The 12,428-nt window shown below is 39.9% G+C and overlaps 1 protein-coding gene across 2 annotated transcripts in view; it reads left to right on the plus strand.

Annotated features, from left to right (window-relative positions):
* Positions 1 to 352: 352 nt before the first annotated feature.
* Positions 353 to 12,428, plus strand: part of xpo7 (exportin 7) — a 40,112-nt gene continuing 28,036 nt past the window's right edge. The window contains exons 1-6 of one of the 2 annotated variants that reach the window (XM_042395221.1): positions 353 to 451; positions 8,889 to 9,035; positions 9,872 to 9,965; positions 10,726 to 10,892; positions 10,987 to 11,052; positions 11,143 to 11,247. In XM_042395221.1, coding sequence (XP_042251155.1) covers positions 419 to 451; positions 8,889 to 9,035; positions 9,872 to 9,965; positions 10,726 to 10,892; positions 10,987 to 11,052; positions 11,143 to 11,247 — 612 coding nt within the window. In that variant the 5' untranslated portion in view covers positions 353 to 418. Of the gene's footprint in view, positions 452 to 5,369; positions 5,518 to 8,888; positions 9,036 to 9,871; positions 9,966 to 10,725; positions 10,893 to 10,986; positions 11,053 to 11,142; positions 11,248 to 12,428 lie in introns of those variants that run through there. The other variant, XM_042395222.1, reaches the window with a different exon arrangement.

Below are 12,428 nucleotides of genomic sequence, written 5' to 3' on the forward strand. Positions count from 1 at the left end.
CTGAATAGAAGCTTCACACAGACTTTTAAATGACTGTGTGGACACACTGTGGATTTTGGCCTCCATCATTTCCTTTGAAAGCACATTTGAAGGATCTTTTAATATCCAGTATGAAAAGGAGGAATGATTACAGCGAGGAAAACCTCTTTCACTGTTACTATGGACACCTGACTGTGAACCTGTCCTTTAAAGTTTGTTTTCTTTCTGTTATCTGTTTCTTTGTGTTGATCTGTTTTCTTTGTGTTGATATGTTTTCTTGCGTATTGATCTGTTGCCTGTATATTGATCTGTTTTCTCTGTTTTCTGTGTGCTGTGTTTAATGGCAGTCTGAAATTATAGTTTTCTGCAGTAGCGAGGCGCCGCCAGAAGGGGCGCTGTTGCCTCTGTCCATACCCATAAGCGGGGGAGTGAGAGGTGCATGAAATGGAGAAAAATGGCGGATCATGTGCAGGTAAGCAGAGGTTTCATGTTTTTGTAACCGACAGTTTATCCACGTGTGCGGGAATGAGTCGGAGCGCGGATCCGGCTGCTGTGTCTTCGGCACGGAGCCGGCGGGCGGCCGGTGCCTGCAGGCGGCCGCGGTGCTCCGGCTGCCGGCGGTAAAAGACAAGGATGTGTCCGCCTGCTTGTGTTGACTTGTGGCCTGCTGTCATTGCTCAGGCTGGGCTTGTTGCAGGGTTAGCCTGCGTTAGCTGCGAGGATGATTCCAGGCTCTTTTAAAGAAAGAGAACCTCCGGAGCCTCTTGGTTATACGGCGTGTAACCGCCGGTGTCTGTGTCCGATGGAGGCACTTCATGTCTGGGTTGACGGGCGGGTTTATCGGCATATTTTACTGAAGTAAACAATAAAACACTGACGGACCTGGCGGCGGACAAATGGCTGTCACGCTAACACGAGCTGTTCAGTTTGGCGCCAGTGAGACTCATAATATGAATATTAGCTCTGTTAAAACTTGTATTTTCAGCTTTTTTCGCCCAAACAGTTGAAATATTTAGGTGTGAGGGTAAACGAGTCTCTGTTAGCATGCTAGGCTAACGTTAGCTTCAGCCCCAAGACGTCAACTTCTCCCGCCCGAGCCCCGGTTTGAAAACACGGTTCGGTTTGTTTATCTGTTTGTCCGGTAAACACGATTCATGCCGGTGGATGTTATCACCGTGTCGGGTAGTTAAAAAGCAGTGAAACGTAGGCACCCGGAGGATTTTTACTCCCGAGTTGTTTATGTGCGTAACCAAGCGGTGCTGTTGTTTAGCTGGCTAACGTTAGCTTCGTGCTGCTGGACACATGTTTGGGGATGGAAGTTAGCTGCAAGGCGAAGAGGAAAACGGTTTAATGGATGAAGTTAAATTGCAAGATGAATTTATAAACCTAATGTTTCCCTCTGCTGGTCCTGCATAATGTCCTGAGGAAGATGTTTATGTGTTGGTTTCGATGCTAACTCCATGCTCAATGTTATTGTTGTAGTGATAGCCTTGGTAGCTTTGAATGCGGCAGCTGAACTAGCAAGTAAATACTAACTGTCAGCTTTATTTTAATCACCATCACAGCCCAAATCAAACAGTTTAGATACTAAATGAAAGTATTTTGTTGCCAGTTGTCAACATGAGCAGCAGTTATCCTCCATACTAGAGACAAGCAGCAGCAGGACTAACCGGTGCAGCGTGGAGGAGCTGCATCAGTGACATTAACTCTGGATCTTATCCAGCTTTATCTCAGAGGTGGAAGAAGTACTCAGATCCCTTATTGAAGTAAAAGTATTAATAAAGCAATGTAAGAGTACTTCATTACAATTAAAAGTCCTGCATGAAAAATCCTACTACAGTAAAAGTACATAAGTATTATGAGCTTGATGTAGTTTTAAGTATTGCAGTAAAAGTACATAAGTATTATGAGCTTGATGTAGTTAAAGTATTGCAGTAAAAGTAGTGGTTTGGTCCCTCTGACTGATATATTATTATATATGACATCATTAGATTATTAATAGTGAAGCATCAGTGTTAGAGCAGCATGTTACTGTTGTAGCTGCTGGAGGTGGAGCTAGTTTACACTACTTTATATACAGTTAGCTAGTTTAGTCCAGTGGTTCCCAACCTAGGGGTCGGGCCCCTCCAAAGGGTCAGCAGATAAATCTGAGGGGTGGTGAGATGATTAATGGGAGAGGAAAGAAGAAAAAACAAAGTTCTGATACACAAATCTGTTTTCAGTTTTTGGACTTTTTCTCTAATCTTTGATTTTTGCTGAAATATTGGATCATTTGAACATTTATTGAAATGAAAGCATGTGAGAAGTTTAGAGGGAAAAATCACTATTTGGTGGAGCTGTTAACAACTCATAGACATGTGTAATGTGACCCCGACTACACACTGCTTTTTGTAAGACGTCAAAAGCCAAAAAGGTTGGAAACCACTGGTTTCATCTTTAACAATGTGTTGTATTTTAAAAGCTTGTTATATTATCCATTGTGTCAAATCTGCATCTGAAAAGTAACTAAAGCTGTCAAATAAATGTAGTGGAGTAGAAAGTACAATATTTCCCTCTGAAATGTAAAAAAAGTAGCATCACATGGAAATACTCAAGTAAAGTACAAGTACCTCTAAACTGTACTTAAGTACAATACTTGTGTAAATGTATTTAGTTACTTTCCATCACTGGTGGTTTATCACGAGAGCTTCAAAGAAAGGTGATCTGATCAAAGTTTTCAACAGTACTGAACTTTGCATCATGCAGTGAGTGATGATGATATAAACTAATCTGTTATGTTTTTGTCACTGGAAACAGAAATCTGACCGAAAACTCGCCTCAGTTTGAGCATCTCGTGTGTCACCATTATAGTGATGTTTGAAAAACTCAGGTTGTTAAACACTCTTCTAACCACCTGGAATAAAAGATATACAGTCTCCTGCACAATAAAGATATTAAGCTTGTTTCATAAATTATAACTGTGTTTCCTAATCCAGGTTGCAGGAAATGATGTAATAATAAATAACTTTTATTACACAACATGAGAGAAAACCACTAAATGAATGAACACCAGCTGTCATCTTTGGTTGGAATCGGAGGGGAAAAAGAGGCAAAAATTGCAGAACGGATTAAAAATGTTTTTAAAGTGCATCAAAGTGAATCATTTTTCATCCAGATGGTTTTAAGAGTGTTTGTAGGATTGTGGAAACACCTTCAGAACAGAGGAAGTGTTGTTTAACAGCCGTCGAGGTTTTCAAACATCGCTGGGTTTTTATTTTTTAGGGAAGATCAAAATGCTTTTCTGTAGTGACTCACATGTAATAATGATGCAGGAGACTTAGAGCTGCGTTTACTTTCATTTTTCTTGATTAATCATTTGATCTTCATCAGAGAAGAGTGAGTAACGGCCGTCACAGTATCCTAGAGAGCGAGGAGATGTCATCAAATGTCCGAGCAACAGTCCAAAACCTCCCCACATATATAATATATGTATCAAAACAGTTGCAGATTAATTTTCATTTTGATTAATTGACTAATGGCAGCTGTACATGCAGAGCCTCAGTTTGTGGCTCTAATGAGACAAGTTGAGACGCTGCTCTTGTTAAGAGGAAGTTGGACTCAGTGAGTTAAATAGCTTCCATCTCTCATTCCTTCGGTTTGCTTTGCTGTAATTAATGACAGACCGGCAGCGTTAAACACCAGCCTGCTTTACGCTCTTTAACGAAGTCTCATCACACTTCTGTGCACTGAAATGTTTAGTTATCTGTGGCTCCGCTCCTCCTGGAGCCGCCCCTCATATTTGCTCAGAAGAGCTTTGACTCATGTTAAAGTTTCATGTTTCCGACGGCGTTATTTCATGCAGCTGTGAGTCTGATCCCTCGCGGTTGTTGAGAGTGAAAGTAGTGACTCTCGTGCGAGGAGGGGAGGCTGTCAGAAATACTGCTGGTCTGTGTGACTCACAGAGGGAAGTTGTAAAACCGGCTTTCTTCAACTTCAGCGACGGGTTTTAAATACTTGATGAGCATCAATTCACAGAATGTCAGCAGGTCCAGTAAAAAGGTTAAAGTCATTTTCCCCGTTTAATGAACTGCTCGGTTTGTGAAGCTAATTACAGCAAAGAAAAATGGCTGTTGTAGTTTTCCACAGTCTGAGATTAAATCTTCTTTTGTCTTTTTTTTTTTTTTTAACCAACCAATCATCTAAAACAAAGAGATCCAGATTGCAGTTAGTATCTGAGCTGCAACGATTAGTCGATTAATCTAAACTATTTTGTCGTTCTTTAAGAAAAAAGGTTAAAATTCTTTGGTTCCAGCTTCTTAAATGTGAATATTTCTGGTTTCTTCAGTCATCTGTGACAATAAACTGAATATCTTTGTGTTGTGTTTGGTTTGTTGGGACAAAATATGAAATGTGATGCTGCGTGTTGTACTTGTTGAACTGTGTTAGCAGGTTTTACCAGGAGTAGTGAAGACTTTGTTTTATATCACGTTAAACTAATATCAGCTTGGTGTTTGTTTTTGTTGTCAGACCCAAAGACGTCACTGAGTTTACTGTTATTAATAATTCTTTCTCCTTCATGTTAAACTACTTCATTAGATACTACAGTTACATCTCAGTCTGTATGAACATAAGTACAAACAGATTAGGGCGACACTAACAATTATTTTCATTATCGAAAATTATTAAATGTATCGACGAGAAAAATCACTTCATGCAGAACCTCTGGAGTGATTTTTCACTTGTGTGCTAAACAGTGTTTCCCCTTAAATTCATTATGAGCTCATGATCATTAATATCAACGAGCTACTAATTATCTTCACTCATACACTGTGTGAACGTGATTACTCACTATCGTGGAATTGTTTAGAGTCATCGAATAGTGGCGAGGTCACTAACAGGCAACTGGACCCGGACATATAACTAATCAATTATTGAGAAGTATTAAATTTTGACTGAGCGTTTCTATTTTAACTGGCGCAGCTTTTCTAGACTTTACGGTACTGATCCAGCCGCCTGAACGTGCGTCCTGTGGCGCCAACAGCAGAGAAGCAACTCAGATTTATGTTTGGTTGTTTGTATTAACGCTGCGTTAGTTGGAAGTAATGAATGAATGAAAGAGAGAAATGTGGAGGAAACTGAAACTAAGAGCGTCTGTTTGCACAGTAAAACCATCTGTTGACTGTTTGATGGTTATTTATTTGAGCTGTGAAATAATCAGAATAAAACGTTTTATTTCTCTCATTCAGAGGCTTCGTTCTCATCACCGCTCGCTGTACTGTCTCTCTGTGTTCAGCTGTCTGGCGCTGTGTGTCTCTGTTTGCTCGCTCGCTCCTCATTCGATGCTCCAAAATCATAAACAAGGACGTAGTCGGGGCGTCGAGACAGTTTGACGCCCCTCATGACGCCTTTGGTTTGTGTTTGGCCGTTAGAAACAATAGATGTACTTCAAAACGCACGTGTCACACGCTTTCAGTGTGTTTGGGCCTTCAGAGACCGATTTGCATACGTTGTAAATCATCTCACGTGATGCTACTCAACCAATCAAATCTCTGCAGTCCAGTAAGTCAGTGAGACACACACACACACACACACACACACACACACACACACACACAGAGAGAGGAGGGACGACAGACAACAGTCGGAGAAATGAGCGAGTCAGAGAAAAGTATTTTCACATGGCGTGCTCTAAAAAGAGAAAAGTAGGCAGTGAGAACAGCTTTTAATCAAGAATGGACTGAGCCAGGCGCCGCCGCCGCCGCCGCCGCCCCGAAGCTGTCAGCTCAGGAAACCGGACACAAGGAAGTAGAATAAAAGCAGAAATGTAAAAAGACGAGAAAACCCAACAAACGTGTCCGCTGTCAGGCTGCACATGTAAAAATGAAAATAGAAGTGGTTTGATTTTAAATTAGAAACCAAAAAGCATGTCGGCGGGCGGACGCTGCAGCACATCTGGATGTGTGCAGCCGATCCAAAGCTCAGTGTTTTCACATCTGTTCAGAGCTGAAACAATTAGTCCACTGACAGAAAATTTCCCAGAAACTATATTTAAATTCGAATGAATCATTTTTAAAGCAAAAAAGAAAAAGTCAGATATTCTCTGGTTTCAGTTTGTCAGATCTTTGAAGTATTGATCACATCAGTCAGACAAAACATAGTGAACAAACATCACCGGACACTCTGAGAAACTGTGAAGTGGAGTTTTTTCCCCACAATGTTCTCTGGAGCTGCAGCGTTTAGTCAATTAATCGATTAATCAGTCGACAGAAACTTAATTGGCAGCAAATATTCTCTGGTTCCAGTTGCTCAAATGTGACGATTTGCTACTTTTCTTCGTCATATTTTAGGGCCGCAGCTAACGATCAATTTAATCTGGTGATTTATTTTGTTGATTAATTGATTAGTGTTTTGGTCCGTAAATTGTCAATCATTGTCCAAGATGAATATAAATATAATATATTAAAGGGTAATATCACATGTTTTAACAAACAAATGTCATTCGGTCTTTATGCCAGAAAATAGTGAAAAAACGTGGATCAGTGTTTCCTGAAGTCCAAGATGACGTCATCAGATCCACAGTCCAAAGATCTTCAGTTTACTGTTTATAGAGACTAAAGAAACCAGAAAATATTCACATGTGAGAGGCTGGAACCAGAGAATTTGGACATTTTTCCTTTAAAAAAAAAATTGATTATCAAAATAGTCTGTGATTAATCTTCTGTCGTTTGACTGATCGCTGCAGATCTACAAAGATGTTTATTATCATGATAAACTGCTGCTGGAAACAAATATATATGAACAAATATGTTGCCAATTAACTTTCCAACTAATTAATCATCTATTAATTTCATCTCTAGAGTCCTGCTGTGTATAGTTGGGGGAGGGGGGGGGGGGGTCAATGGGGGCCCAACAACAAACCTTTGCCCCGGGGCCCCCCAGCAGGTTTATCCGTCTCTGGCTGTGGGAAAATAAAATGGATAATTTTCTCTCTTATTTCACTTCATAAATGAAATTATTAATCGATTAATCAATGGGGGGAAATAATTAATCCTGACAGACACTTCCTGTTGTATCAAGCTTGAAAAACAACCAACTGTTTAATTTTATCTTCTATCCATAAATAAGCTGGTTGGATGCGAGTTTATCGCTGTGAACTCTGAAGGGTATATTTAGTCTGCTGCTGCAGACGTCTGAGCGCCGGCAGGGTTTGGTGCTGAGCTCTTATCAGCGGTCAGCAGAGTGTCGGGACTCGATGTCAGTCTGTCATACCTGCTGCAGATAAAACACCGTCTCACACTTGTTCTCATACCGCTCCCCCCCCCCCGAAACACTCCTCACACACACACACACTCCTTTAAGTAATCAATACACCGAGAAAGACCCTGGAAACCTGCACAGATCTTTAACCTGGGTGCGCCACCATTTTGGATTTATCAGTAACTGACATCTCACTGTGACTGAGCATGACTCAGCACTTTTTTTTCCTGCCGGCCACATTTATCATTTAAATATATGAGATTAAAAAGTTGTTTCTTCTAAACATGTTTTTGTTTACGTGTCAGGAAAGTGTTCACTCATCTGACCATGAATATAAATATAATATATTAAAGGATAATATCACATGTAGCAAACACATGTCAGCAGGGCTGCAATTAACTATTATTGTCATTATCGATGAACCGTTTGGTCTCAGAAAATAGTGAAAAAATGTGAGAATTTGGACTTTTTCTTTCTTAACAAACGACTCAAAACGACAACTTGGTTATTAAACTATTTGGTGATTAATTATCTGATTAATTATCTGATTAATTATCTGATATCTGTTCGTCGTCTTTCAGTTGTTTTCATTCTTGTTACTGATTTTCTTGCTGAATCTTCGGTCTATGAAATGTCAGAAAATATTGATAAAGGTTGAAATATTGAAGCGTTTAGTTCAGAGCTGTAACGATGAATCGATCAATTGACCGACATAAAATTATTTGCCAGATATTTTGGTGATTGATCGTTTTGAATCTTTTTTTTTTTTTTAGAAAAAAACATAAAAATTCTCTGATTCAGCTTCTTAAATGTGAATATTTTCTGGTTTCTTTAGTCTCTGTGACAGTAAACTGAAGATCTTTGTGTTGGGGACAAAACGTTGAAGTCGTCTCGGGCAGCGATTGATATTTATGGACCAAACAACTAATCAATTAACTGAGAAAATCATCAGCAGATTAATTGAAAGTGATAATAATCGTCAGTTGCAGCTTTAGTTTAGTTTCATTTGACCAACAGTCCGAAACCAGAAGACATTTAGTTTAATAGCATAAAAGTTTGAGAAGTTGTAATCTGAGAATTTTTTGGGTATTTTTGCTCAAAGAATTACACGAACAATTAATCGATTAATTAAATAGTTACTGATATTAATATATGTCATTGATGATTATTATTTTGTCTGATCAAAAGTCCAAAATCTAAAAGATTTACTGTCACATAAAACAAAACCACACAAATCAGTCAGAAAAAAAGAAAGAGAAGCTAAAACCAGAGCATGTTTGACATTTCTGCTTGAATAAATGTAATAATAATAAATATAATAATAAAGTAATTGTTGGTTGATTTTCTTCATATTAGAGAAGCTGGAAGTGTAAACGTAACTATTTAATGAGTTGAGGTTATTATTCAGTTGATTGATCAGTAGACTCATACTGGTTTATTGATATCCACTGATATGATTGTACTGGTTTGTTTGGGTTAGGGTTAGGGTTTTGTGGGGGGGGGGGCTGAGATATACGTGTAGCTGGATGCTGAAGCGTGTTGTGAAGAACACGCTGTTCTCTGTGTTCTTGCGTTTTGTTCCTTGTTATACGATCGTTAACATTGGGCACATCTCTCTGCCTGCTGCTGACTGATAAGCTCTGTGTCTTCCGTGTTTCTGTGTGTTTATCTAGGGCCTTGCCCAGCTGGAGATCCTATGTAAGCAGCTGTACGAGACGACCGACACCGCCGTCCGACACCAGGCAGAGAAAGCTCTGGTGGAGTTCACCAACAGCCCCGACTGTCTCAGCAAATGTCAGCTACTGCTGGAGAGAGGCAGTGTGAGTAGACTCGGACGCAGTGTTTGACCTGTGACGTCCCTGGTGGCTCGGGGGGGGGGGGGGGGTCTGTGTGAGCCTAACCTGCTGGTCACATGATCATCGACGATCACACATATCTGCATAATGTCACCTCAACACAATATAATGTCCAGAAGACTAATGATGATGTAAACACAGCACTGATGCAAGAGTGTGGTTGCCTAGGCAACGTCTTCTACCATCAAATCCATAACAACAAATACATGAATGCATAGACACACACACACACACACACACACAATGCATTTATTACATATTCTAGAGGTGCTCGAGCTTTATTTCAGTCATAATAGTAGTTTAGGTTGCAGCTAATGATTTATTATCAATTAATTGTTTAGTTAAATGTCCGTCAGGTGTTTCTAGGAGCTCAACATGACGTCTTCACACGTCTTGTTTTGTTTGACCAACAGTCCAGAACACAAAGATATTCAGATAATAATGAAGCAGCACATTCTCACAAAGAGAAGCTGGAACCAGAGAATAATTGTCACTTTTGCTTAAAAAATGACAATTATTAGATTATCAAACTCTGTCGATGGACTAATCTATTAATTGATTAATCGTTGCAGCTGTAGCAGTAGTAAGACAATAACAAAATAAGCAGTAGTTATGGAGATATTTCACCTTGAATCACAACAGTCCACCTCATGGTGGCGCTAGAAGAAGAGTCAGTGAGATTCATCTTCTGGGGATCATGAAACAATCCATCCGATAGTTGTTTTAAATCTGAATTAAAGTGGTGGACCGACAGACGAAACACCTGACCTGACGTTTGCTGATGTTTCTTCTCTTCACAGTCGTCATACTCTCAGCTGCTCGCGGCCACCTGTTTGTCTAAACTGGTATCTCGAACCAGCAACCCTCTTCCCCTCGAGCAACGCATCGACATCCGTGAGTATCTCTCTTGTCTTTTTAGTCTGACGTTACTGCACCTCCGGCTTCTTTAACGGCCACACGGAGAAGCTTTTTAAGGTGCCGATCGGACGGAGCGCTTCTAGCAGCCTGTGGCGGCTTTATGTAAACGTTTTCAGTGAGAGTGAAGCTTTTTGCTCGCTGGGACGCTTCGAATTAAAAAAAACAACAACTTAGAGCTGAAAAGCGTACAACGACATTTGCGTTTTTTTGTCCTCCATCGTCCAATCAGATGAATTGAGAGGCGGGACTTCAGGCGGTGGAGATAACCAGACTGGTCCGGGACAAACTAGTGGAGGCTGTTGATGGATACGTGGAGCTGTATGAGTTTATGAACTGGTTATCATGATCTGAACAGAATACAGCAGTCTGGAGTGAGTTTACTTCATGGTTAAGGACAGGTGATTTGGTGGTAGCCTAGCAACAATAAAAAGTTTAAAAAAAAAAAAGTTAGACTGCTCATATGTTGTCGTCTGGTTGAAGGCGGCGGCACCTCCGGCTGCGTCTGTTGTTATGTTGTCAGGTGGACAAATCAAATTTGATTTTACTGCCAGATTCACTTTCTCCACCGATCAATTAACTGACGGATCGTTGCAGCTCTGCTCTATAATCTTATCAAACGTCTTCTTTTCAAAACTAAGAAGAGGTTGCTTATAAATCTTTAAGAGACTATATATAATTTTAGTGATCTGGTGCTGAACCTCATGAAGCTCTTCTTGTCTTTTTTTTTAACGAACAGGGAACTATGTGCTGAATTATTTGGCTACGCGGCCAAAGTTAGCAGCATTCGTCACCCAGGCGTTGATCCAGCTGTACGCCAGGATCACCAAACTGGGCTGGTTCGACTGTCAGAAAGATGATTACGTCTTCAGAAACGTCATCGCCGATGTGACGCGCTTCCTACAGGTGAGTGTTTGATCATCTGGTGTAAAACAGTAAAGAGTGAACGTGTCTCTGAGCTTGTTTGTCACCGTGTCGATGTGTAACTGCGTGTTTACAGGACAGCGTTGAGCACTGCATCATCGGGGTCACCATCCTGTCCCAACTGACGAATGAGATCAATCAGGTAGCTTCATCTCTTCTTCCCTTCATTTCCTTCTGTGTGTGTTGAATTAAATTATTTTAACATGTTGTGTGTTTTTTTTTTCCTCTGCAGGCTGACACAACACATCCTCTGACCAAACATAGGAAGATTGCATCATCATTCAGAGATTCCTCCCTCTTCGACATTTTCACTCTTTCCTGCAACCTCCTCAAACAGGTAAATCAGTTTCAGGTGTCGCTCAGGTTTTAATTAACCTCTTAAAGCCTCTGGAAACGTGGCTTGAAATTATAAAAATTCATATATGATATCAAAGTTGAGTGTCTCATTAAGCATCCACAAAAATCTGAATGAAAATAAACATTCATAACTATTAGAAAGCTCAAAAACAGCTCATTTGGCTGCTCAAACCATTTCTCAGGACTGTGTGGGCGTGTCCAGATCATGTTTGATTGACAGCTCACTTTCAGCTCAAGTACCGTTTTATTTTCTATTCATTCACTAAAACATTTTGCTGATATGGAATAAAATACCAAATCTATCAAATGGACCCTACTTGGTTAGAAAGCTTGACTAATTGACTAACTAGCAAAACAGGTTAGACCAGTCAAATCTGTCGTAATATGACGCTAATCGTTTTAGCATTCTCCATTCACATACATGAAACAGTTAGCATAGCTTCAACATTTTGCTATTAACTACCAAATCTATCAAATGGACCCTACTTGGTTGAAAGGTTGAATAATCCACTAACTAACAAACTAGGTTAAACCACCTGAAACTGTTTTTATTTATCTATACCTCCTGGAGTATGGCGCTAATGGTTTTAGCATCTTCCATTCACTTACATGAAACGGTTAGCATTAGCTTTTCTATTCAAAACTATTGAGCTTATTATCAATTACCCCAGTGGTCTACTAGTTATCTTGACTAATCGGCCAACTAGCAGACTAGAGTAGACCACACATATCTGTTTTTAATTAACTACACCTCCCAGACTATGAAGTTAAGTGTTTTAGCATCTTACATGAAACTGTTAGCATTAGCATTGCTATGTTACACTTTTGAGCCACTTATCCACTCAGTGATTAATACAGATTTGGATGGTGTACCCAAGTCTGCTAGTTAGCTTAACACAGTAACTTTCAAACCATATCAGGCTAATTTGAATTCTCATTCTAGCTAAAAGCAAAGCAAAGTGCACTGCATTGTTTTATCATTGGGGAGATGAGAGTAAGTGTTATGAAGTCAGCTTGGCCGGATAGCCACGTCAATCATCTTTCTCTTAAATATGATTGGGCAGGTATTTATTATGTAATAAATTCCCTAGTTTAGCCCTGCCTAACTGTAACCCAGTAACAAGGGAAGGGAGAGAGACTTTCTAAAGAATTACATAGACT

This window comes from Thunnus maccoyii, chromosome 19 (genome assembly GCF_910596095.1).
Source record: "Thunnus maccoyii chromosome 19, fThuMac1.1, whole genome shotgun sequence".
NCBI lineage: Eukaryota > Metazoa > Chordata > Actinopteri > Scombriformes > Scombridae > Thunnus > Thunnus maccoyii.